Below are 27240 nucleotides of genomic sequence, written 5' to 3' on the forward strand. Positions count from 1 at the left end.
GTGTTTGGCCACAGGGGATGGTTTGCCCAGGCAGAAGCAGGAACGCCAACTGCCAGCTGGTGACTCTGCCCTCTTACTGGGAGAACTCAGTCTGGAGAGAGAAAACAGAGCATGCTGTCAGTTGTGGTGCAGGATGAGGGAAGAGCTGCACCGAGCCCTTGATGACAGTTCCCTATTCCTGGCACTGCCTGCTTTCTGCTGAAACACAGCTTAGAAACGCGCTCTGTTTCAAACAGCAGAGGACGCTTCCATTCCTACTGCTCAGCCCTCAAGTCCTGCTGGCTACATTCCTCTCAACCATGTCAATCAAGATGCAGACCATGTGAGTAAAGTCTCCACAGCAGAACAGGACAGGAGCTGGCAGGCGTAACTGCTTTCTGAGGAATGGTGCAGCCATAAGGGAAGCTCAAAAGCATCTCTGACTCTTACGTTAACACCTCCTCGGCCTCAGCTCACTGCCATCTTTAATTTCTAGTGCCTGCAAGTCTGACCAACAGCTCTGCTTACAGGAGAAGCACAATTGGTTTCAGGTGTGTGGCCCTGAAATCTGGAAAACCCCAGTGTTTCCAGGTACAGCCAACACAGACCAGGATAGACGTCAGCATGGCTTTCTGCATCTCGTGACTGCCTGCCCAACCAGGAAGGAAATGCACCCTTGTGTGGCTCCACTGAGCCCGTAGGGCAACTGTGTGTAAGTTGAGTCCTTGGAGATGTAACGGACAAAAAGTAAACCAATAAAAATCACCCAAATAATGATGATGGGGGCTGGAAAGGGAATTCCTCTTTCTTTATCTTTCAGATGGAAAATCAGTGATTGCATCCAAGTTCCTTAGTACAGCTGCAGGCCCTTCCTCTGCTTGTATCTTGCTGCTCTGTGTTGCAACAGGAGAGCTGCTCTGACCTCTCCTCTCAGCCTGTGCCTCCTGCAGTGTGAGCAGCTTTGTGGATGGAGACACCCACACAGACTTGGGCCCTGCCAGAGAACTGTGCCCTGCAAGGGAAAAACACAGGTGAGACGGAGGAGGAAGCAGGAGCACAGCCATCCCCATTCTGCATATCTCTCAGAATTGCTCATCCGAGCCACTGGAAGAAGAGGAGCTCAAAATAACCGTGTGCTCAGTGGTATGCTCGTGGCAAAGGACACAGCCACAATTAAGAGCAACTCACTGTATCGAAAAAGGCAAACAAAAAACGTAGAAAAACTAGGGGGCAGGGATCTCAGAAAGCTTCACAGCCACACTTCAATCAAGCTTCACCTGCTTGCAAAAAATCTTAACAGCAGTGATAGTTTTCTCCATGTAAGGCTTGGACATTCTCAGGACCCAGCAACGGGGCACAGTATTCTAACCTAAGCCCAGAAGCCTGCTGTCTCCTCGACAGTAATAGAATTTTCAAAGGTCTTGGCGAAGCCCTGGATTGGATGAAGCTGTCAGATTTAGATCAAGCTAATGGAGGAAGGTGCTCACCTACTCCCTCTCCCAAGGCTGGTGTGGATTTGGAGCAGAAGAGGACATCTGTGTGGTTGATGAGGAATTCCACAACAGCTGACTGGGTCTGCAGCTCCATGCAGGCAGCTTCACTGGCGCAGGGAGATTGGCTCTGCTGGGATCTGAAGAAAAGGCAGATCTTACAAGTCATTTCCCCAAGATCATTTCCCCAAGTCTGAATTTCTGTAGCCAAAAACTGTCAAACTGGGCTCCGGAGATTTCCGCAGTGGGCAAACAGCGATGCCACTGACGAAATTATCCTGGATGATCAGGGACACAGCAGTCCCAGCTAAACAAGTGAGTAGAAACTGTCATCTAGAAATTGTTCCCCTGGGGTTGGAGGAGAGCAGAACTAAGCATCGTGTTGAAAAGGAAAAAGAAGTTTACCTTAAGAGGTTTGGAGCCCACACAATCGCTAAGTTCTTCGCGTCCATGTTTATCACCAAGCAGATCCCAGCCAGAGACACCAAGTGTCTCATTAAGTCCCATGGGGACAGTGCACTGGTGGTCAGCACTGAGGCAGACTTGATGACTTCCAAGAGGCATCTGGGGAACACAGAATCACAGAATGACCCGGGTTGGAAGGGACCTCAAGGATCATGAAGCTCCACTCCCCCTGCCTGGTAGGGCCACCTATCTTCCACATTTATTAGACCTGTCTGTCCAGGGCCACATCTAACCTTGCCTTGAATACCTCTACAGATGGGGGATCCACAACGTCCCTGGGCAGCCTGTTCCAGGACCTCAGCACTCTCCTAGTAAAGAACTTCCCCTACCAACCAACGTAAATCTTCCCTCTTTCAACTTAAAACCATTTCCCCTTGTCCTGATATTATCAGCCCTTTCAAAGAGTTAACACCCCTCCTGATTATACACACAGCCCGTGCCATCAAGGCCAAGCTTCTATCTCTTCTTGATTCCTAGTTCCATGGCGTGCACAGCATGCTGTGCTGCATGCACAGCACAGCTGTTCTGCAGAGGAACAGGGGCACCCAGTGACCAACAGCAGCCATTGTCTGCAAATACACAGCAACTTCCCAGGATCTGCAGCAACAATCTCCCCACACACTCCACTTCACACAGACACTATGACCCTGAATAGACTCAAGCAGCAGACTTAAAACAAGTCAGAGTTTTAGATTCCAGGATATTTGAGGGTCTATAATGTGTGAAATTCAGTTACACAACAGTGCCGAGGTGCCTGCGTTTCAAGCAACTTTCAGATCACAACCATGTAAAATAAAAACAAATTCAGTGCAGAAATAGCAAGCCTGTACCTTAATACCCATGAGATTATCCATTTTTTACTGCGTTCTGACTAAGTTCTAAAATTTGCTCATCCCAGTTCACTTCAACAAGTTCCACCAATTCACGCAACGCAGTTCTGAGATCCTGTGTATGTTAGGCAGATAGAATTGAGCAGTGCAGAAATAATCTCTGACAGCTTTAAGAGCTCGGTTCTGCTTACAAACTCTCAGTCCAAAACTATTCTCAGTTTTAAGGAAATGAACACCTGAAGCAGTTGGATCATCTGCCATTTGCCGCATTCTGCTTCTTGGCATCATGATTAGCACAAAGGGTTTTCTGCTGTCCTGCAGAAATGGACAAAGTCCTGCTTACAAATGGACCAAGTTTCAGTCTACAGCAGAGTTTGTACCAGACTAAAAAGCCACGTCATTCAGTTCATGTGCTCAGGTTGTTATGCACTCCCAAAGGAAACAGAACTAACTGCTGGATTCTGAAGGCAATCTGTGGGGTCCTACATTACCTCCTGATTCTGGAAGAGGAAATTCTAATAGCAAATGCAGAACTTTGCTCTTTGTAGACATGAGAAGAGCTGGCAATTAGGAACATTCATTTCTGGGAAATCAAATGATGTGTCTCTATTTTTACTACAGATAGTATAGGGAGCAGCCAGTTGAAGAACCAGATACAAAAAATCCGCCCATTGGCAAGAAAATACTTCTCCTTAAATTCTGTATGCTATCATGGTATAGAATCAGGCTACAGTGCCACATAGGCCAACCAAGCGTAGAACCCAATCCACAAAATACTGGCAGACAAAGCAGCAAAAACAGGGACAATATTCAGCAGACAGGCCTTTCACAGAATCACAGAATCACAGAATCACAGAATTACCCGGGTTGGAAGGGACCTCAAGGATCATGTAGCTCCAAACCCCCTGCCCAGCAGGGCCACCAAACATACACCTTTACTAGATCAGGTTGCCCAGGGCCCTGTCCAACCTGGCCTTGAACACTTCCAAGGACGGGGCATCCACAACCTCACTGGGCAGCCTGTTCCAGGACCTAACCTTTCTACCCACAGCTCAGCATGTTCTGCCATCCGAAAAGCAAGGCCTCTTGTCAAGCTCAGCTATTTCCCTTCTCAGTGTATTCTAGCACCACTGATATCCACTGGTATCCTCCTGTAGAGTCCCATCATATTGTCATCATCCAAAGGAAAAACCCACACAGCAGAGCATACAGCAGTACACCCACGCTCCAAATATCCGCCTCAAAAAACAAAAAGACAAGCTTACAAACCTGAAGCACCTCAAATGGCTTCCTGACAGACTGGATTGTCTGCCCTTGCCAAAGCCCACATATAGCCCATGAAAAGCTGGCTCTTTATCTCAAGAAAAAAAAACCTTATCGTCCCAGAGAAAGCATATAACCCTAATTCAATTGTTCTTCCACTCAGCTTAGAGCACTACTAAAACCAGCATCTTCACCTTAGCTCATCACACTGCTGCAGTTCCTTTTACAAGGATTTCACTGGCAAAAATGAAATCAAAGCCGTCACAAGGGATTTAGCACAGTTACGTGCTACTGGCTACAAGAGCTGTCAGCACAGTCACCTGTCAGGCTTTGCTGCTGTTCTCTTTATGTAGAGGCACAACAAGGTTCAGACACTTCACAGTGCAATTCTCACTTGGACTGTAAAGAAAAAGGAGGCTTGAAAAGCAGCGTGTGGAAAACAAAGAAACAAGAATTAGAACAACAGTGGGGCCATGGCACTTGTAGGAATTGCTCCGCTTTTAACAGCAGAGCGATTCAAGAAGGATGAGGGCATTGCAAACCAGACCAGTTTGGACAGATTAACAACTGCAAGTAGTGGGTTCCAAAATTCCAGACATCTCTCAGTTTTTAGTACATTATAAATCACAATGCAAATTAATCTTCACATACAACATGGAATCTAAGGAGAAGTCTGACAAAAAAGACTGCACAAAAATGATGGATAATTAGAACACAGCAAATTGCTCTTTCAAAAACTTAGTAATAGAAAGAGATCTCTGAAGCTGCTGTTCTGTAGAGCCCCAAAGCAGTCGCTTGAGGCAGTTCAGGATTAGCCAGAGACAAACCAGCCAGCTGTGTGAACTGAGACCAATTGCACTTTTCTAGTCTGTGGCCACTGACAGCTTCTGAGAGCTACCAAGCAATGCAACCTAGCAGAATTCAGAAGGGAAACCAAGAGAGCCTACCTGAGCTCCACTGCCTTGAAATGCTCTGTGGAGAGGGAAGGGAAAGAGGGGGAAACAAACACCGCTCTACATCCCTCTGAGCCAATAGACGCTTTGCCCTGGATTAGCTCTGGTGCTGCATAAGCTGGGCTTCCACAGCATGTGTTCAGGCGGTAATCAAGGCCTCCCTGGAAGAACACTAAAAAGAGAGAGAAACGTTTGCTTTAACAGAGTTTATGTCTTCTGGTCATAACACTTCAGAAGCCTCAGAGGCTTCTTCTCCTGTGTATATTTTCATTCATCTTAGATTTTGCTTTCATTCAATGTGACCTCACTAAGCAAATATTGTCTAAGACCATGAGCATCACATGAATGTGCAGATCTCAAGCTGCTCACTTATCTAGTTCCCTTGGCATGATGCTTTATTTTCCTCAGCTGATCATCTCGATTGTGCCTGTTGATTGTGCAACAACAGCCTGTTGGTCTCGATTACCTGTGAGAGGCTCTAAATTTGGCCAGGAAAAATCATTTGATGATAAATAATTCTCTTGGAATCAGTAAGGCAGTCTTCCCATTCTTTCTTACCAGCACCCATCTTACATGTTAATAAAGGCTTCTGGAAATCAGTTTGAAGATCAAGAAACAATTCAGTTCAAGCATATGCAATCACAGGATTTGTACGTCACCTGCAAAAGTCATTTTATTCTATCCACAATCTCATCCTACATACAGATCCTTAGAAGGTCCCTTAGGCACACCAACCCCATGCTCCTATTACAGACCCTTGCATAACACAGGTGATATACCTACAAGATTATCTACAGCTTAGACTATGAAAACAGGGAGTCTAGCTAGAGAAAATAATCTACCTGTGCTTCTGAGCAATCTGTTAACCACTCTCACACAGTTCAGGCCATTCCAAACAAGATGCAATGACATGTCAGCCACAAAAACAGCTTGATTTTAGGGTGTTTGTTTGGACAAGCCCCTGTTGCATACGGTGCTCAAACATGCATTACTTGGGGGCACATTGTATTTGATTTAACACATCCTCTTAACTCTGGCTTTGCACAGAGTCCAAAGTCCATCAGCTTCAAATTGTCAATCAGCAGATTTTCCTGGTGGATGAGAAAGCAGTCAGGAATGATTTCCACCCAAGTGCCCAAGGAAACATCTTTTCTCTTCTCTTATTTCCTGCTGTGGACAGTGGTTCCCAGTCTACTCAAAGCTCGCTCGCTCTCGCTGTCTCAGAGATCTTCACTGACTGCTGACAAGTTCCCATCTTCCAGTATCCCAGGTGGGAAATACTAGCTTGTATCTGTTGGAAAGGACCTGGGGACTAGGAGGACAAGTGGTGAGAGACCACAGGCTGAATGCAAGCCAGCAGTGTGCTCTGACAGAAAAGAAGTACAACAAGATCATCAGCTGCATTAAAAAGCAGCACAACCAGACCAGGACAAGTCATTCCTGCTTCAACACTCATTGCACCACATCTACAATACTGTATCTGGTTTTTGGCCAGGAAGGATAACAACCTGAAACAAACTCTGTGGATGACCTCCAGCTTGTGCAGGGGGCTGAAGCTCCCACTCAGAGAAGAGAAGCTGGGGAGAATGATCTTTGTTCAGAGTGCCTTCCAGTAGCCTTAGATAGAGGGATTTCATAAGATGCCTAGGAAAATGCTCGTGCTGTAATTATTTGCTTTACTCCGAGATACCAGCAGCTTACAAAATGCCAAGCTCTAACCTATTGGTGAGGAAATATTCAAGCCTTCCAGTACCTAACCTGTGCTTCAAGTCTTCAGTGACAGAAAATCCATTGGATGGGGCCAGAGGAATGCATCTCACCCCATACCCTCTGTATAGCCACCATTTGTTTAAAGGATCACTCTTCCTTGAGGCACAAAACTAGAGCAGGTTACACAACAGACTGACACCACAAGGGCTTCTCTCTAGATACAAACTGCAGCAAAGAGCATCACAAAAATATGAAACCAACACTCAGATCAGATCTGTGTCTCTGCTCCGCTCATTAGGAGCATCATGTTTTACTCCCCTTTCAGAGGAAGATACTTCTTCAAGGATAACAAAATCCAGCTCAGCTACAGGACACAGTACCAAGTAGCAGTAATTATCTAACATTTCCTGTAGGGAAACAATCCTAAGCACAAGTTATTGTCTGAGTTTCAGCTGGGACTGAATTATTTTCTTCAGTGTCTGATTTAATACTACGTTTTCATTCTAGAGAAACAATGGAGATAGCGCAGTGATGCTTACAGCTGCTGCCAGGCAGCGTTGTACAGAGCCACAGTCAATCTCAGCTGAGAGCCCAAGGAAGTGAGAAGGAACAGAACTAGGACAGCTGACTTAAGCTGGCCAAAGGATATTCCATACTATATGACATATTGTGGAAGGAGTTTTGAACGGGGTAGAACTTCATGAAAATCTCTTCCACTACTAGGAGGCTAACTGGACACTGATTGGTAGGTGGCGAGCAATTGCTTTTGCATTCATCATAACTATTATCCTTTTCTCTATCTCAGTAAATAATTCTATCTCAACCCATGAGTTCTACTTCGTGTTTTTTTTTCCCCCTTCAATTCTCTCCTGCAATCCACTGGATTGGAGTGGAGTACTGTAACTTTCTCTCCCAACCGAAAGTGCATAATGTTTTAATTAGATGAAGAGGTAATCAGCACCATCAATTTCCAACTGGTTTCAGAAATTCCATTTCAAGTTTATCCAAATGAAACCTGACTTAGAGAACTGACAAGAGCTGTCAATCTATTCTCAGATTAATTCTAGAGTGGTGAGACAGACTGTTAGGCGTGCTGTTTCTGTACAAAGATGACACTTACCCGTTCCAACTGTTTCATGGAATTCCTAGTACTTGAGAATTTCCTTGTAGTCACTGACAGACATCCTGAATGTGCAAGAACTGAAGATCCTCCAAGCACGTGCAATGAGGAAGTGCCAGCAGTGTTCACATCCTACTTAGGACATATTCTTAGAGGCAGAAGGGACACTCGTGGCAGATCCAGCAATGCTCATCTTCTCACCAACGTGCATCCCCCTCTCACCCAGCAACAACAAAACACAGTGCATGAAGCTGGCTCCACTTAGGTTAACAATATGGAACATCCCTCAGGGCTTTGTGCCACAGAGCAGTAGCAGGGCTGGACTACAGCTTGAGGAAGCAGTGGAAGCCTTTCCCTGTATGGTTACAGTGTCCCTGCACGCACCCCACAGCCAGAGCGTTGCAAGCCGAGCTGCCTTGCTGTTTCTTGCATTCATCCCAGTCTTTGTGAATGAAAACTCGGAATGCAGTCAAGGCGTTGATTGAGCACGAGCGTGCCTTTATTCAATAGGAGAAAGGACGGAATGAAAGGTCTGGGGTAAAGATGGGACACGTCCTCTGATGTTAAGGGGAAAGTGGCTCAGAGCTTGAGCTGCTGCCTGGTGCCTGGGACTGGAGGCCTGACTCCAAGTCCCCCTCCAAGAGGCTCGGCTGCTCTTCAGTAACGCTGTCCTGGTCCTGCTTGGAGGTGTTGCTGTCAAGGCAGTCGGGCTGCGCATGGGCTGGGCTGTCCTGGAAAGGCACCAGGCCACAGTCCAGGCTTGTAACTGTGGCATCTGGTAGGCTCAGGTCAGGAGCTTCTGGAGGGATAGGATGAATGAGGGCTTCAACAACGATGACATTCTTCTCTGCATAACTGATGTTATATGGAAGGCTTTCATCAGAACTGCAGCATCCTGTGCTTCTCAACAGCTCTTCATTGATGGAATCACTGGATGCATGATCGTAACATGCCCTGCGTCTTGGGGATATACAAGGGCTCGGGTCACCTAGGAAGGAGTAGATGCACAACGGTTAGTGTCGAACGTTCACAAGATGAACCATTAAGAGGTTCTTGACATTTGGCTATGTAGTGGTGGTGGGCAGAAGCCAATAAGCTTCTAGCAACACTGTCACTGTCTTGAAAGCTATCCTCGTGCAGGCCCAGCTCTTGTGTTGACAAGAGACTCATTTGGGAAAGACAGGGGTCAACCAAAGATGTCAGGCATGGGCTTGAACGCCAGAAGGAAGTACAAGCCCACTGAAAGCATGAATTCTACCTGTGTTTCTGACAAGCAGTGTTTTGAAAGCTGGATCTGCACCCTTACCTGCCAGAACCAAGACTTCTACTTCAGAGGGCTCCCTGGCACTGCTCTGCAGTTGGCGTTTGGCCACAGGGGATGGTTTGCCCAGGCAGAAGCAGGAACGCCAACTGGCAGCTGCTGACTCTGCCCTCTTACTGGGAGAACTCATTCTGCAGAGAAAACAGAGCATGCTGTCAGTCGTGGTGCAGGGTGAGGGAAGAGCTGCACTGAGCCCTTGCCAATTGCTGCCTGTTCCCGGCATTGCCTGCTTTCTGCTGAAACACAGCTTAGAAAAGCGCTCTGTTTCAAACAGCAGAGGATGCTTCCATTCCTACAGCTCAGCCCTCAAGTCCTGCTGGCTAAATACCTCTCAACGATGTCAAGCAAGGACATGGATCCAGAGAATGTCGTTGGTTCCGGCTGCTTTGCTCTCCTGGGGTGGGCCTTCACCAGGGAACGAAGGCGGGTGATGAGTTTGCCCCGTTTCCTTGCCACTGAGCAACAAAACAAAGAAACCAGTTCATTTCAGGCTTGGCTCAGTTGGATGTGGCTGAGTGCAATGCATTCGACAGAGCACGTAACAACAGGAATTACGTTCCCAACAAGGACACACAAGAACGGATTTTCCTCATCCCTGGAGGTGCCCAAGGAGCTTAATGAAGTTCTCTTGCTAAGCTTGCTGAACTTGGGCATTTACATACCCCCTGAAAGCCACATTCTGACCCTATTATACTAACCCGCTTTGTCAAATGTAAAATACGTACCTGGCATTGGCAAGGAATTGACCAGTGACTCAGGAAGTTTTCCCCTGATGAGTTCCACGCACTCACCAGGGAAAAAACCAACCTGTAATAAGAACAAAAAGACAGGTGGGCATTAGCGCAAGCCCAGAGCCAAAGGGATGGTCCTCTGACATCGGCACAGGGCAACTGTTCATGGCAAGAAGCCATCCTGTGCAGGCAGAGCAGCTCCAACTTGAGATTCCCGATTCTGCTGAAGTTGAAATTATAGTCGAAAGCGTGTGCCTACCTCAAAGCCACGCTTGCCTCTCCACCAGGGGCTCATCTCCTTTGGTGGCATATCAACAATGCACACGATGTCTCCAACCTGCAAAAGATGAAACATCAATCCCAGCTTCAGCACAGCTGGCAGGAAAGAACAGCTCAAATAACTGCCTTCTTGTGTGCTGCAGAATACCCTCAAGCTTGACAGCAAACTCCTCCCAACCCAGAAAAAGTCTAAGCTGCAACAGAACCTTCGAAGCTTCATCTCGCAAGATATACTAAAGGTGTCTGAGACTATTCCTGCTGCGTTCACAACTTCTACTACTTTCCCATGCATGACAACAAGGAACGCCTGGAACTGCTTACCTCCAGAGAGAGCTCACCCGGCCCCTGGGCGACGTGGCTCCTAATAACATGGGCCGCCGCAATCGCTGGTACGTTTAAAGATGACACAGCACGCACCAGCTGCGGCTCCCGCATGTTATCAGCCTGCAAAACAGAGAACAGGCCGTGGTCAGGAGATGAGGACAAACCAGGAGGATTTCAAGGTGAGGAGCACATCTGCAGAGAAAGCTGCAGCAAATACACTCCGTCCTTATCAGGAGCACTTCAGAAGGAGCTGCACATCTCAACAATCGTTTCTCTTCTTGGCGTGCATTGCCAGGCCATGCAAAGATGCATCTCTCTCAACACAGACTAATCAGCAATGGCACTGGCGCAGAAAGTTGGCCAGGCCCTTTTGGGCCCATTCTTTACTGCAAGAGAGTACATCTGCAGCTCCTTCTAATGGCTCAACACAGGGAACAAAGACCAGCCAGAGCTTCATACTGTACCTCCGTCGCCGCCACCTCAGGCTCACGGCTGATCCCACTGCACGCGACACCCATCACAGCAAGTGTGAACAGCTGGAACAGAGCAGAAACACACTTCTGTTTTCTCTATTCACACAGCACAGTATGGACAGACTTCCTCAGATCTACCCGCGCATACCCTGTGGCAAAACCATGGGGGGGGACAAATCATGGCACGTACCTGGCAGTGAGATCACCTCAAGCAATCTGCAGCAGTTCCTTGTCGCTTTGCTCAGATGGAATGAGAGCTAAAGCTGCACCGAGGCAGTGGGCGGAGGGTGAGGAGAGGAGAGAGAAAGAGCAGGTCAGTGAGCAGGGCTAAGACATCCATGGAATAACACACACAGCACAACCGTCCCATCCACTTGCTGCAAGACAAGCTGAGTCTCAGGCTACGTGATGCCTGTCCACCCAGCAACTTTATAATGCTTCCAAAATTGAGCAAAGAAGACAATGGAAGAAGCACGGGACAGGTGCCAACTTTACAGATACCCCCTTTGGAACGTGTGTACTGAGGGAAAATTACGTCTCATGGTCAAGAGTAAGCAATACGGTGCTGTGAGCTCCGACAGCCAGCAGTTCTCAACACCTCACTGCCCACCCATCCATCCCATGCTGGTTCAGCTTACCTACAAGCTGCTGCGCACGACGGTGTGAAGAAAAAGGCAATAAAGTCACTAACTAACTAACTAACTAACTAACTAACTAACTAACTAACTAACTAACTAACGGCACTAACTAACTAACGACACTAACTAACAACACTAACAAACAACACTAACTAACAAACAACACTAACTAACTAACAACACTAACAAACAACACTAACTAACTAACAACACTAACTAACTAACAACACTAACTAACAACACTAACTAACTAACGACACTAACTAACGACACTAAAGGCACAAGAACAACAAGTCAACAACCACTCCGACCACTAGCTCACCCACAAAGGAACACAGAACGCACCGCTCCTCCCCTCATTCCAGCCGCTTATGACATCACCAACGGCCAACAGCCTGGTCCACCATGACCCCCCACAAGGCGGGGAGCCAAGACCACGTGGTCACATCTGATTCCAACACGGCACCACAACATTCCAGGACTCAGTGTGGGCTTGGAATTCTATCCTGGTGTGGCAGCGCAATGGGAGGTGTTAGGGCACAGCTGAAGAGCTGACAGACAACGGACGTTTCCAAAGGAGGGTGCCAGATTAACTCTCAGCATTCTCTTGCGGGGCTCTTTGGATGCTTCAAACCCATTTTCACTGCCTAGCTCATTTCTAGAAAGTCCAGTTGAGAAATGCTCACTTTGTCTGGGGAACGCCTCTATGCATCATGAATTAAAAATAAAATAAAATGTGCACGCGACCCTATGAAACTTACCTCTCTGCTCTTGCTGTCAGCCAGACACCTCAGGTGAGCATGACGTGTCCCTGCTCCTGAATGAAGATCCACCCAAGTCTGTGTTCCTCTCTGCTCCATCTCTGGGTCTAAAAGAAACACAGACAGAGATGATTACAAGATCCTTTGTGCAGACGAAAGACACGGGTGCACACGAATTCTGTTTAGCAAGAAACACTACAGTCCCAATGGACTGCTGTGGTAGTACTTGAATCCTCATTTGGGGCTGGAGCTCAACAGGTCAACACATCAGAAATAAAACAAAGTGAATCTGGAAGACGTGTCTCAAAGCCCAGAAAATCCAGCACGGGAGGGGGCTGGACAGTGGACCACAAGTGTCCATTTCCATTGCAGCTCCCTGTAGAGAACAGCACCAATCAGCAGGCGTGAATCAATTCATTCACAGGCTGCACAATGACTCTGTTCTTTACATGATAAACACACAGAGATTCCTGACCTAAAAGTTGGGAGTTAAGAACGACCAAAGAGGTTCCTGTTCCTACGCCTCATCCTCTCACCCCAACTCCTGGGTGATGCCCACAGGCTTCAAGTCAGCTCTCAAATCCATTGAACTCCAGTCACAGAACTCCATCAAAAAGGATGTCACACATGTGACACTTACATACATTTTGCATCAGAAACAGTGACGCCAGCAGGAGCAGAGAGGTGACTGTCCCCCTGTACTCAGCACTGGTGAGGCCACAACTCGAATTCTGTGTCCAGTTTGTGGCCCCTCACTGCAAAAAAGACACTGAGGCATTGGAACGTGTTCAAAGAAGGGCAACAAAGCTGGTGAGGGGTCTGGAGCACAATGGGGCCATATGAGGAGAGGCTGCAGGAGATGGGAATGTCCAGCCTGGAGAAGAGATGGCTCAGGGGAGACCTCATTGCTCTCTATAACTTCCTGAAGGGAGGTTGCAGTGAGCTGGGGGTCGGCCTCTTCTCTCGTGTCATTATTGATAGAACTAGAGGGAATGGTTTTAAGCTGCAGCAGGAGAGGTTCAGGCTGGACATTAGGAAATATTACTTCATAAAGGGTGTCCAGGCACTGGAATGGACTGCCCAGGGAGGTGGTGGAGTCACCCACCCTGGGGGTGTTCAAGGAATGACTGGATGTTGTGTTGAGGGACGTGATTTATTGGGAGCTAGTGGTAATAGGAGAACGGTTGGACTGGATGATCTTTTAGGTCTTTCCCAACCCTCGCGATTCTATGATTCTGTGATTCATACGCTAAGAAGCAAGGAGAGGCTCTTTTGTTAAATCTTTCAGTAGAGAGAAGACTTGATATTTGCTTCTCCCGACAACAGAAACACGGTACCAGCTTTCTAAGCCAACCCACCTACAGCAGGCAGACAACGCATATGTAAAGGAGCACGCACATCCCCTCCGGCATCACTTGAGACGACAACCCACCTTCAGATCTCTGTGCATTTCCCTTGTTTTACAAAGATGCAGCCTCGCTGCAGCTCCATGGGTGTCACACAAGGCCTGCAGGACCTTCCTCCACAAACCCCATTTGCAGGCCTTGCTCCGTGAGGATTGCCACCGGCCCTCCTGAGCAAAAACAAGCACTAAGAACGAGAGTAAAGCACACTGGATTCGCCCTGGCCTGGCTCAAGCCCCAGTCCTACCAGACAGACCCTGGGATGAAAACTACTCCACAAACACCAGATGGACACCAGCACACAAGAAGTTGATCAGATCCAACGCCAAGCAAGCACCAAGCCTCCTCAGGAAACTCTTTGCCATCAGCTCCTTCATCACCTTACCTTTCCTCCACACCTCAATCCCAAAGTTGTTTCCACACCTGCCAGCACGTGTTACCTCCCACCTGCTCATCGCACAGAGCTTCAACAGCACCAAATTTGCTTCCGGGGCCCTCCTTCAACTCACTGTGCTAACACTCATGATTCAAATTACACAGAAATCCTATCACAAGTTCTCAGTGAGAACTGCACCTAACATTCCTCCTTCTACAAGCAAACAGGCCCAACACGTGGTCATAACAATGCCAGCATAAAAAGAAGCAGAGATGGCACGGCAGGACAGATGTACTCGGTGTGCACGTCTGAAGCCATTTGAGAACCTAGTCGCTCTTGCTGCATGACCCCTGACTTCTGTTAAAAGCTGAATGGTCACAACAACACCTGTTTCCATCAGCTGCCACCATCCAAAGCAGCCAGCCTTCTTGCGGTCACCTGGCCCAAACATCCCTTTTGCTCTACACTTGATTCCTGCAAGAGATGGGAGCTCAGCACGCAGACCATCCTTCCAACACCCCATCCCTGCAGCAAGGGATCACAGCGCTGGCACAGCTGAAACAAAAAGGGTGTGTGAGTTTCCTGTTAGCACTCAGTGTGAACAAATCTACCACTGAGCAACACCGTGAGCCCCCACTCACCTCAGCACAGGTCAACCTGTATCCCCCGCATTCCCCTATCCACGTGCACATGCACACCCGTGTGCCACCCTGCCTGCTTTGCACACCCCCATGCACACTCTGCATTGTGTGCCCTCCTTTGCATTCACAGACATGTGCAAACCATCCCTGGGAACACCTACGTGCCTACACCTTCCACAAATATCCCTTTGTGTGCACCTGTGTGCAACCCAACTCCTCAGCACACCCATGTGCAAGCATACATTTGTGCCACCGCATCCATGCACTATCCATGTGCTCACACACACTCACACAACCACATCCCTTAGTGCAGCCCTGTGCACACACATACAGACACATGTGTAACCCCTTCCTTTCACTCCCAAAGTGCACGCACACACCGGTACCACAATGTCCTTGTGCAGCTCCAACACTCTGCACACCCCTGTGCACACACATATATGTGCATGCTCGTCCTTGCACACATACCCACAGACCTACACACACCTGAGCAACCCCACTGGTTTATACACTCATGGACACAAATGTGTGTGCATCACCATCCATGCACAAATACACACACAAACACATACACACACACACACACGGATCCCCACTGCTTTGCACAACCCTGTGCACACTCACGTGTGTCATGCACTGATTTCCCAGCCAGTCCCCGTATGGTCACTTACTTAGGACAGGAGTGCAGGGGAGCAGCCAGAAGCTGTTTGCATTCCCTGCTGTCTGCTGGGCAGCTTTGCTGGAGATGCTTGGGCTGCTTTGCTTTTCCTTGGGAGGTGGGAAGGAGCTTTGAGTTTGAGGCACATACCGCGCCAGAGCATCCTGATGGCACAAGGGGGATCAGGGCCCCTCTATTGGTTACCTCGGTGGCTTGCAGCAAATGGAACTTTCCCCCTTTTGGAAGGGTTCACCTTGGTGGTTGTTTTGTGTTTTAATTCTTTCAGTCGTGCCTGATGTAGATGAATCCACGGTGGTACCAGATGATGGAGACCAGGATTCCCACGATCGCCTATTGAGAAAGCTAAACAATGTGAGTTTTTACTGACCCATATCAACAAAAATCTCAACCATAAAAAAGAGACGTCTTCGTATTCAAGCACATGACAACAATAAGACCATGCATGTTGTTTTGCTGTATTTCCTCTGTAATCATGGGGAGGATATGAAGAAGTGGTATAATTCATCCACTTCTGCACTTCAGGCACGAGTTCCTTAGAATTGGAAGAGACCCTTAAAGGCCATCTAGCCCAGCTCCCCTGCAATAAACAGGGACATTCACAGCTAGATCAGGTTGTTCACAGCCTGGTCATTAGTCATTCCAGAGGCAAACCACATACTGAATGATCTCTCCTTCAGTCATAAATCCTTGGAGACAACAGCATTGACACTGCATGTTACTGAAGCAGTAAAAGAAACTGCTCCTGTAACTCTCCTTGTGTTAAGTAAAATGATGATAAAAAGCAATGGAATGCTTTGGCAGGACACCAAAACCATCCTCCTTCCTTGGTATCTGCTGCAATGGAACCTTCCACTGGAAGAAAGCCCCTGATGACTTGTCACCCCAGAGAGGTGAGCTTTAGAAGCAGGATTGCTGCACAACAGAATGAACTGTAGCTCCTTAGCATCTCTTACATCAAGGAGGTGTGTGATCAGACCCACCTATCACCTTCAGGTGCGCGCTTTCTGACACCTTGTCTGACTTCACTGTCACTGTGCCAGCATCCTCAGGCTTAACCTGCTTCATCGTCAGTGTGCAGCAATTGCCAACGTTCTTGATGTCATTGTAATTGTTGGTGTAAAGGAGGTTGCCATTCAGGAACCATTCCACGTCCTCGTCATCATGGGACAGCTCGCAGGAGAAGACAGCAGAGCTCTCTTCTTCAATTTCCACATCCTGCAGCTGCTTCGTTACTTCTACATTGCGGGCTGTGGGGAAACAAGGTGAACTGTTACCACTGTTACTATAAATCATACTGGGATGTGGTAGAATGGTTGGACTAGATGATCTTTGTGTAATCTTCTCAATGAAGATTATACATTTATAAAGTTAGCAGGAGAGAACGGCAGAAATCAACCTCAAGAAGAGAAATCTGAGGTGAAATAGGACATGGAAGAGGCCACCCGCCTTGCTCATACCTTCAGCTGTCAGCGTGGCCTCAGTCTCTGCACACCAGCATCATCGGGCTTCAGCTTCAGAATCTTGAGCTCTGCTGAATGCTTATCCCTCTTGATCTTGTACTTCTCAGAGGGCTCGATGGGTGGGTGGCACTTGAACCATTTCACAACCTTTGCAGAAGGCCTGAAGTCACAGGACAGGATGACAGAATGACGTTCCAAAACTGTCTTGTCCTCCAACTTCCTGGTGATTTGTATATGGTAATCTGCAAAGCAGGGGTGGAAGAGAAGAAAGGATGAGGACAAGTGGAAGAAGAGGAAAGTATCTTGCGTCTATTCCATTCCAATTAATTTCATGTTCACAATGGTTCTTTGAACCACTCCAAAGATAAAACAAACGATTCCCTATAGGGAATGCCATTGACTACATTTCTATAAAGTAATACTGTATATTATCTACCAAATGCATGGTCCAGCTCTTGTCCTGTGCCTATTAAATTGCTCCCAGTTGAGGCTTTTATTCAAATAAGAGTGAGCTGAACATTTAACAAGTACTTTAGGATGTGAATGAAGACTCTTACACTGGGGACAACAGCAGATAAAAAGCCTGGAATTTTCTTTCAGATGAAATCAATGACACACTGCATCAAATTTAGGTGCTACCAAACTTAAACTTGTCTAGTTCAGAAATACAATTAATTTCACCTGATTTGACTTCTTTGCTATAGCCAGGGACAAAACGTCAGCTCTGTAGATCTGAACAGTAAGCACATCACAACTATACAAACAGATCTTTTACTGAGATGCAGCTGTCTCATTTAGTGTCCAACGACTTTGAACTGGAAATGGAGCAGACCCTCCAGACACACACACAATATTTCAAAGACCCCAGTGAAGGAAGACTGTACGTTAATTAATTCTTCATCTTCATGATGTAAACCAAGCCAGGATACGCTACCTCTGACGAGCAGATTGGCTGTGGATTTGGATTTGCCAATTGAGAACTGAATGGTGCCTGTCATATCAGTGGTGGTTTTCGGTATGGTCAGCCGGTGGATGGTGCCTTCTTGCTGCATAATCAAGTTTCTTCCAGCCTGTAAGACTTCCCAAGTAGATACCACTTGGGAGGTTTCACAGAAGGAATGGATATCTCGCATTCAAATTTGGTTTCTTCAGGCTCAGTCACATCCTTGTCACACAGCTCCTTTACTAGATGAATGGATTGCTCTTAAAGAAGGAAGGAACAAAAGAAATCAGAGATTTAGAAGGAATGTAAAAAACCCTTACATTATCACCTACTTACTCACATCAGCATTACTGCACGTGAACACTACACCTATCAGCTCAAAATGCCTTAAAACATCATTGGAAAAATAACTGAAAGAAAGGAATGTTGAAAAGAAGTCCGACAATAAGACTGACAACCTGAAGAGAGCCCAGATCTTCTGATTCCCAGTCCAACATCCATATCAAACCATGACCTTCCCATCCCAATATCAAAGTCCTCACATTACGAACTGGAAAAGAGGTTCAATGAAACACGGACATTGATAATTACTTTGGTAAAATATAGTAACTTAGCTCTGAGCAAACCCACACCTACACTTGGCTTCCTCGAGCAAAGAGCTCTGAGGCACATGGCCAGGCTGAGCATCATCCATCTGGTTTCACAGCATCACTGCCTGTTCTCTCATGTCAATGAAACCATCCATTCCCCCACATCCACATCCCCACCAAAGCAGAATCTAAACATGGCTTCTACAAGGACTGACCGAATGCGGCCGCCGTCACCTTCAAAGTACCTGATACAGAAGGATCACACTCACTGTCAGACAAAACCTCTTTGGAGAGGTGAAGTGACTGACCTGTTCACCCTCACTTTGGAAAGAACTGCACTCATTTCCTACCTGCTCCTGGCAGTGTGGGATGGTGGGATAGCATCACACTTCCCACACTAAGCTTCCCACCTGTCACTTGTTCCACCCTAACCTCAGTCCCAAAACGAAAGGGGAACTCCCTTCTGAACCTTCTTCACTTCATTTCAGATGTCCTTTCTGCTTCATCTCCAACCCACACCCCCTCAGGAGAAAGATCCCCCTCTTACACCCTACCATCTTGCCGCATTCTGATGTTGTCATCAGCCTTCAGCTTGTTGTCCTCTTTGTACCACTGGCTCTGAACCTCATCGTGTGAAATCTCACAGACAAAAGATGCACTCCCATATTCATTCACTTCCACATCTTCCAGTTATTCTAAACCATCATCAATTCCTGAGTCATTTCTCTCTTAAACACAGTCAATGCATTACTGCCCTTGAACATAAAGACAGACTAGCTAAAACTGAACTCCCTGCAAACAGTTTTCATGGAAACCAGAATGTCATTTATTCTAAAACCTTTCAAGCAAAATTAAGGGTAGAAGAACAATAGAACTGAATGAATCTTTAAGGTCATTTAGTTCCAATCCCCCTGCTATCGGCAGGGACACCTCCCTCCAGACCAACTCTTCTCCTCAGGGTCAAGGCTACTCTCAAATCATTCTCCTCTAAGCCTGTGCCTGTGCTTGGCATTGCCCTGACCCAGGTGCAGAGCCTTGTACTTGGCCACACTCAAGTTCATGAGGCTGCCAAGGGCCCACCTCTCCAGCCTGTCCAGGTCCCTCTGAGTAGCATCCCTTCCCTCTAGCACATCAACAGCACCGCTCAGCTTGGTGTCATCTGCAGACTTGCTGAGGGTGCATTTGATTCCACTGTCCATGTTGCCTACAAAAATGTTAAATAACACTGGTCCCAACACCACCCTCCACCTGGACACTGAGCTATTGACTGCAACTCTCTGAGTGTGACCATCCAGACAGTTCCCTATCCTGCAACTGGTCCATCCATCAAAACCATTTTTCTCCACTTTGGTGACCAGGATGTCATGCAGGACGGGATCAAATGCTCTGCACAAGTCCAAGTAGATGATGTCAGTTGCTCTCCCATTATCCACTGATGCTGTTACTCCATCATGAAAGGCCACCAAGTTTGTCAGGCCTGGCTTGACCTTGATGAAGCCATATTGGTTACCACCAATCACCTCATCTTTATTTTCCAAACTATGCCAAGGAGAACTAGACGGAACTCTACAATGTCGTGTCACTACAAACCTGTCTGAACCATTGGCTTCTCTGCATGCTCATCACTAGTCTCTCCTTAGCTTGTGTGCCCACAATGTATGGGGAATGTCAGCCACAAATCTTACCTAGGGGACATCTGTACTTCAAAATCCCTTGAACATCACACAATCCCTTTTAACTCTCCAGGTCTGCACTTACTTATGTCAGAATCAGCTCATATTTCTGTGCTACTGTTTCCCTTTCCTTCTGAAGGGCTTGGATACAACTTGGATTAACCTCAGGAGCAGAGTTCCTGCATAAAACAGCCAGTACTGAAACAGCAACCCAACCTGGCTGCAGACTGAGAGAGAAAATGAGAGTTCACCAAAGTCATGGGACAGGACAGATGTTCATGTTCATGCTAACACTGAACCCAAGTGGCCACATGAGGACAGCATCTAGTAGGAAATCAGATAAAAGCATCCTTTCAGACGTCCCTTTGGAAGGTGGCATCTACCAGGGCACAGCAGACCCGTGTGTTCAGTAACCAGTCTGATGCTTCAGAGCCAGCTGATGAGCTACAGACTGGGGTTTAACCAGTGCAACACACGGAGGGAAAATCTGTCATAAGCATAAAGAAAAAAGAGAAAGGTATCCAAAATGACTAACCAAGAAATGCCCAAACTGCCCATGAAGCATTTCTTCCTGTGGTACAAAACACCACAAGAGGATTTATTTGCTCTTTCAGTTAAATATACCATGAACCTTTAGGGTAACTGACGTCTTGTCTTCGGCTGCTTTGCACGAGTATGTTCCCTGATCTTCATATTCACACTTGTGAAAAATGAGGCTTCTCTTATTTCCCTGGGAAGAAATGCCCACTTTTTTACTTTGACGCAGCTCCTTCCATTCCTAGAAGGGAAAATACCAAGTCAGATCTACACGAGTCCTTCCATCTCTGCACTGAGCATAGGCAGCCTTCAGATCTATGCTTAATTCACCCACTCCCCTAGAATTAATGGAATTGTGCTTACTGGAACATATGCTGAAGCTTAAGCACAGTGCAGTGTTTTCAACATGTAGGAATGGCTATAGAACATGCATAAATTCTGGCTGACCTATGACAGCTTAAAGCACTGTGGAAAACTGTTAACAAGCCCATTTGGACATCACCTTGAATAAATGATGTTATCCCCAAGTAAGGGAAGGAACAGCTGAGCACTGCGGAGGTACACAAAGTGCCAGAGCAAATTCTCACACTGTCAGGTGCAAAGAAAACTCAGATTTCACCCTAAAAGCCAGATCACAACAAGGCTACAAAATCCTGGCTGAGAATTTCTGTGTTAGAGTTGAAGCTCAAGACTCTACACCAACCAACAATATTTTGTGCAGCAAGACCTCAGGAGTTCACAAGAAACACAAAACAAACTTTCATTTCAACTTGATAAATGAACTCAGGACATAATAACAAAGAGTGCTGATCTGGGCAAGTAAAAGAGCATAAAGAAAAGAGAGCAGTGCAAAAGCTATCAGGCAAAAGCTTAAACTCTCATCCCTTGGAAGTGAAATTAAAGGCTCTCATTCATTTCCAGACAAGTCAGAAAGGAAAACACCATTACATGCCATACCTTGAACCACTTGATGTCCACGTTGGGCCTGGACAGCTCACACTCAAATGTGACCTTGTCCTTTTGTATGATGCTAATGTCTGCCAATGGTTTGCTGATTTACAAATGCAGTTCTGAGAAGGAGAAAGAAGGATGTGGATTTAGTTGGGAATGAGGTCTCTAGGAGCATCTGGCATAAGGAATAGTGAAAGGCAGTGCCTACTCTCTATGCTTACTAGAACTTGTCATTAACAACAAAAAAACCTATTGTTTTGAGCACATTATCATTACTTGTGCTAGGGACAATAATGTTACAACAATCCTCTTGATATATCAGGGATACTCTGGTGGCAATGGCCCAGTGCAAAACATTCTTATATGCATTATTGACATAATTGCCAATAGAATATTGGCATAACTGCCAATAGAAGTGATAAGTGCACATTTTGGGACACAGAGCAGAATTTTGTGACAACTCTCAGTCCGGAATATGTTGATGAAGAAGATGTCCTAACAGTGCATGCCAGTGATTTGACAAACCCTGCTCTATATGACACAGTTCATCTTCAATTTTTGGGAACTTTGATTCCCAGTTGGCTCTTAGGAAAAAAAAAAAAAAAAAAAAAAGCCACCCAAACAACCTAGTCCTCCCTCATCTCACCCTTCTCATCCAGCTGCTGCCTCACAGAAGGGGTAAAATAAAAACTCTCCTGTACTAGCAGAGAGATTTGCAACGGAGTAACTCAAATAAGGATGGGAGACTGAAGGTGCTGGGGAAGACATCCAGGCTTTAGCTACAGGGCATGCATGCAGAATCACAATACAAAGGCCAGTCAGAGAAATCTGAACTTCATGAGAATTAATGGGGTTGTTTCTACATGCCCACCATATCTGCCAGTGTAAAACCTTCCAGTGAAAAAAAGGAAAGCTACATATAGGTGGGGAGAATTGTTGGTGAAATTATTTGTGATATTTCTGCTAAGAATATGCCCAAAATCCTGGAGCAAGACTTCAAGTTAAGCAACTCAGTCTGTGTAAGTAGACTTACAGAAAGGAACCATAAAGCATGTGGAAGGAACTGTAAAGTTAATCCACAGCTAAAACAGTAGAGACGAATTGCAGGAGCTTGTTTACTTTGCACAAGTGTGAGCTTTAACCACTGCTGAGCTCCTAGTACAAAAGTCTGAACCAATGCAACAAACCAACCCGTCCATGCTGTACGAAAGAATGTACTGACACCACCAGAACACAAAATTCTATGGCTGAAAATACGCGCAAAAATCATCCAGCCCTTCTCCATTGCTCCAGGACATGCTCAGCTCTTTGTGCCCCAGATATTTCACTAACCTTTTCTGAAACCCACAGTGAAGGCTTCAAAGCCCCTCCAAATAACTAATCCAGTCATCCAACCATTAAAGGCTTTTTTGTTGTATAACTCAAAACCAGCTATCATGTTATGTATGAGCACCTTCAAAGAGCCAACAGAGTCAATGATTTTATTGGAAGCTTCAGATTTTATGACTTGCAGTAAGTGATCACCATAACTCACACTCACATCCCCTGCCTGTAGAGGAGATCCTCCTTGCATCTACAAAGATGCAAGAAGAAAAGAGGCAAAGAAGGGGTAAAAAAAAATCCCATCTCACATTTGGGATTTTTAATTCCAGCCTTGAAGGCTGATTTGCCCACTTAACAGCTGTGCTCTTCAGAAGCAGTTGTTCCACAGTTATTTAGAGAGAAAGACAAGTTTTGTACTTGGTTGTTAACACAGAGAACAGCATAAACACACAAATGAACTCAACTTTGCAGTGTTGTAATGGCTGATGAGGGAAGCCAAGGATCCTTCCACACTGTCAGCCTTCATTTCCAGAGACATACCTTTGGGGGTGATGGTAATGCTGCTCTTGTCATCTCTGGACTCACAGAAGTACTCTCCCTCATCCTCAGCCCGGATCCCTGTTATTGTCAGGGTTCTTCTGACCCCTTCCTCATCAATCTGGAAACATTTGCTGGGTTTGATCTCAACTGCATTCCTGCACTACACCACCTTCCCTTTGACATGGCTCACTTCCTCTTCCTCTAAGCCACATAAACAGCTGCTTAGTGCTCCCAAAGCGAATGCTCACCAGTTGTTTCCAACTTGAAGGTCATCTTCTGGCCAGCAGCCTCGCAGATGTATTCTCCAGCACCTTTCTTCTCCAGCTGCTCCACAACCAGACGCCGTGTTTTGCCCACAGATTCCATTCTGAACTTTCTGGAGGAGGCAAGCAGTCTTCCATCCTTGTACCATTTTACTCCAGTTGGATCCTGTGCTACTTCACAGCTGAGGGAGGCACTTGCTGCCAGGGCAGCACTCACCTCTTTCTGCACCTTCTCCTGGTTTATAAACACAGGTTTTGGCTCTGAGGGAAGAAAAGAGAAAGTATTGACTGAGGGACTGAAATGAGACCATCTTGCAGGTCTGTATGTACAGCTTGGAACAGGTTTAGGTTACCACTTGTGCCCAAACTAATAGCCTTCACTAGAGAATATCAGCTCTTCTGTTGAAACTAAGTGTCAAATCTAGGCAAGAAAGAACCTAGGAACTGAAGGAACCAAGAGGGTCCTTGAACACCAGTCCCATGGTTGCAAGTCACTATGCAAACATATTGAACCCAAAAGAACATCTGTCCTGCAGGCAGCCAAAACCTGAGTTCCTTTAACTTAAGACCCACTGTGAAACATCAAAACACATAAACATGTGATAGTCAAACCACTGGCTGCCTTTTCATGACCCAGAACAGTACTCCTGGCTTCCTGAACAGACTCCTCATGGCCTCTACCATTGCCACAACTGTGACTGTCAAAGGCACAAAGGAAATATGCTCACCAACGCAGTCCTTAGTTCTTTGTGTGTGATTTGCAGATATCTATTTTACTTTGAGCTCTGGGAATAGTCAGCTCTACCAGGTCTCTTACTGGGAGTAGCAGACTCACCTATCCAGATGCAGCCTCCAACATAAAGGCATAGTAAAAAGGCAGTGTACTACTAGGAGAAGTTCCTGCTTCTCCTGCCATGAAAGGCTGCACGTACAACATGCACTCCAGCCTCACTGCACATACTTATCTTAGTCAAATGTTTCGGTGAACAAGAATTACAGTTTGGGATCTCAGGCACAGGAGAGATTTGAATAATATCTTGAATATTGCTTCCATTGTACATAAATCAGTAATTATTATTCTACAGACAGACTGAAACAGGTCTTTGTGCCATACTAAAACCAAATACTTTCTACAAACCCAGGCAATCAAGTCTAGGGAAAAAACCTCAGAACAGACTACTGCAACTGGATCACTGTATAATAGAAACTAGATTTTACTTTACTGTTCTCTGCTGTATTTCAGACAACACCTGTCTCACCTGTGACATGAATCTTGAAGGTGAGTTTCTGGCCAGCAGCCTCGCAGCTGTACTCCCCTGCATCTTTCTTCTCCACCTGGCTCACCACCAGCCGATGCTGTTTGCCCTCTGACTCCACCCTGAACTTCTTGTTCCAGGTGATCAGTTTCCCCTCCTTGTACCAGTTCACCTCCGTCTTCTCCTGGGCCACCTCACAGCTCAGCGTGGCATTTCCTGTTGGTGCAGCCTTCACCTCCTTTTGTACCTTCTGCTTGTTGATAAAGGCATCCTCTGCTTCTGGAACTGGAAAAACATTGGGTAAAACAGACATTAGATATGAACAGCTTGTGACTGGAAGACATTAAAATTTGCTTCTATGTTGTACTGTGCAATTTCCTGCAGCAACACTGCTTCACAGTGTTTATCACACATTATAATGCATCCTCAGCACAGTCCTTATGGTCATCCCATCCCTCTCGGTAGTCTTTACTATCAGCTGGGACTCCTAATTTTCAGATTTCTTCTAATGAAGACAATGACAGATCTTCATCTGTGTGTCTTTTTGATATTGCTCCACTCTATGCTGGAGATCAGCCAAATACAGCTCAATTAGGAAGACCTCAAAATCAGGAAACCATAGAAAATTAAGAGCAGAAAACCATCTTTTGACTCTACCCTATGGCAATGATATAGCCCTTAATATGGTGAATACTTGGCCTACATTAGATTTTGTAGCTCCGTTTTATGCATAAAGCATGGTTTTCCACTCTCAGCAACCTCTGATTCTTCAGAGAACTGGCTGAGGTCATCTCCTCTTAATACCTAACACATATAGAAGAAAGTGTTTAAAGCCCACCTTACCCTTTGTGACAACAAATGGAGTTAGCATCAGAAAGACATCAAGTGTAATTGGTTAGGCATACACACTTCAGTTAAGGTGGTTCAGTTAATCACCTTGCTAAGTGGTGTCGATTGATACATCGAATCTTTAATTGATTACTTTAATGACTGTTTTATCTGATTCTTTTTTTACCAACAACTGGTTGCTGAGAGCTTTCATGCTAGTTCCTATTTGAGGCGTGGGAGAACAGATAAACCCTAAATAAATGGGCTTCCACTTCTATTAAATGGTTTGCCCTACAAAAGGCTGTAGAAGTGCAGAATATTTCTGACGCACTTACATCATGGATTTCTCTAGTGCTAGCCAGCTTCTAACAGCAGCCCAATTTTGAAGAAGCTTCCTATGCTTGTTTGGGTCCCAGGAAAGATCCCAGGGTCCTGATGTTGATACCAAGACAGAGGCTCCAAGGATGAATGCAGGACTAGCAGGTGTGAGGGGGACTGACATTGTCTTTTATTTGCAGTGGAGACATGGAAGACCACTCATTCAGATCATTCGTGCAAGCATATTCAGGCATACCCAGCTCAGGTGACCGGGAAGGCTCCTGCTCCCCAGCAGTCATGGCAAACCCTTCCAGGACCTGTCCCCTATCTCCTTCCTCCCCGCTGTCACTCTGTGAAGCCTTCTGCTGCCATCCCTTTCCCTTCCTTCATGACTTTCTCCTCTGCATGCTGTCTGAATTCTGAGTGGCAGCAGCTGCCCAGGAGGGTAAGTTCAGCTCAAGTTGCTGTGCTGCTGACCGTTGCAGTACGTGCAATCCCAGGATTCACACCACAGCTCTACCACCAGCACTGCAGTCCACTGAAGGCCAGGGAGCAGGGCAGCAAGCCAATGCAAGAATGCAGTTGATACACTCTACATTTGATCTCCCTGCTTGTATTGACTGTAGAAGCATCATTCTCTCCGCCCATCTCCAACAGCCCCTGTTTTGACTGATGGTTTTCAGGGGAGCTTCAAGTTGGATGTTAAGAAAAACTTCTTCTGAAGAGGAATGGTGATGTGGTGGCACAGCTTTGCAGGGAGCTGGTGGGGTCACCATCCCTGGAAGTGTTCAATAACCATGGAGATGTGGCACTGAGGGACGTGGGCAGTGTGCATGGTGGGATGGGTTGAGGCTGGATGTGGGGATCTTTGTGGTCTTTTCCAACTACAATGATTTGATGAAGATCAGAAGGCTTGCTTATTAGCAAGACAACAAACATGGCCTAGACCAACCAGGTGATGCAAAACTTCTCACAAATGCAATGGAGCTTTGGCCCACTTCAAGTAAGGATTTCAGCGTGCACCACAAATACTGAGAGAATGAGATGGCAGAATCAGCCCTTTTTACTCTAGTTTTCTATAGGTTTCCAAGGTGTGCAGCACTTGTTTCTTTTAAGCAAGAA

General features: G+C 46.3%; 2 protein-coding genes and 3 long non-coding RNA genes across 8 annotated transcripts in view; all 5 read right to left on the minus strand.

Moving 5' to 3' along the window:
- The window catches only part of LOC146753501 (rho GTPase-activating protein 32-like), a 38718-nt gene extending 30515 nt beyond the window's left edge, over positions 1-8203 (minus strand). Inside the window, exons 1-3 of one of the 2 annotated variants that reach the window (XM_085530571.1) lie at positions 7811-8203; positions 4975-5152; positions 1875-2033 (exon numbers count right to left, since the gene is read on the minus strand). In XM_085530571.1, coding sequence (XP_085386697.1) covers positions 1875-1966 — 92 coding nt within the window. In that variant the 5' untranslated portion in view covers positions 1967-2033; positions 4975-5152; positions 7811-8203. Of the gene's footprint in view, positions 1-1874; positions 3180-4974; positions 5153-7810 lie in introns of those variants that run through there. The other variant, XM_085530572.1, reaches the window with a different exon arrangement.
- An 84-nt stretch (positions 8204-8287) lies between these two features.
- Positions 8288-10581, minus strand: LOC146753504 (uncharacterized). Its single transcript, XM_085530573.1, has 6 exons — positions 10463-10581; positions 10122-10199; positions 9857-9938; positions 9460-9586; positions 9117-9262; positions 8288-8798 (listed from the first exon to the last, which is right to left on the minus strand). Exons 1-6 carry the CDS (start codon positions 10574-10576, stop codon positions 8374-8376), a joined length of 972 nt encoding a protein of 323 aa, XP_085386699.1. The 5' UTR covers positions 10577-10581; the 3' UTR covers positions 8288-8373.
- Positions 10582-10928: 347 nt separating this feature from the next.
- Positions 10929-12003, minus strand: LOC146753505 (uncharacterized). Its single transcript, XR_014940020.1, has 3 exons — positions 11577-12003; positions 11129-11201; positions 10929-11001 (listed from the first exon to the last, which is right to left on the minus strand). It is a non-coding gene; the product is annotated as an uncharacterized LOC146753505 (long non-coding RNA).
- Positions 12004-12343: 340 nt separating this feature from the next.
- On the minus strand, positions 12344-17134 carry LOC146753506 (uncharacterized). Its single transcript, XR_014940019.1, has 4 exons — positions 16894-17134; positions 16417-16683; positions 13770-15766; positions 12344-12444 (listed from the first exon to the last, which is right to left on the minus strand). It is a non-coding gene; the product is annotated as an uncharacterized LOC146753506 (long non-coding RNA).
- A 388-nt stretch (positions 17135-17522) lies between these two features.
- On the minus strand, positions 17523-23972 carry LOC146753507 (uncharacterized). 3 transcript variants are annotated; one of them, XR_014940023.1, is made up of 4 exons: positions 23702-23972; positions 21597-21709; positions 20734-20880; positions 17523-18099 (listed from the first exon to the last, which is right to left on the minus strand). It is a non-coding gene; the product is annotated as an uncharacterized LOC146753507 (long non-coding RNA). The 3 variants fall into 3 exon arrangements; XR_014940021.1 differs by having other exon boundaries at positions 20727-20880; XR_014940022.1 differs by lacking the exon at positions 17523-18099 and having other exon boundaries at positions 19796-20880.
- Between the last annotated feature and the right edge of the window lie 3268 nt (positions 23973-27240).

Source organism: Coturnix japonica, chromosome Z, assembly GCF_054131305.1.
Source record: "Coturnix japonica strain WE chromosome Z, WE-NBRP24, whole genome shotgun sequence".
Taxonomy (NCBI): domain Eukaryota; kingdom Metazoa; phylum Chordata; class Aves; order Galliformes; family Phasianidae; genus Coturnix; species Coturnix japonica.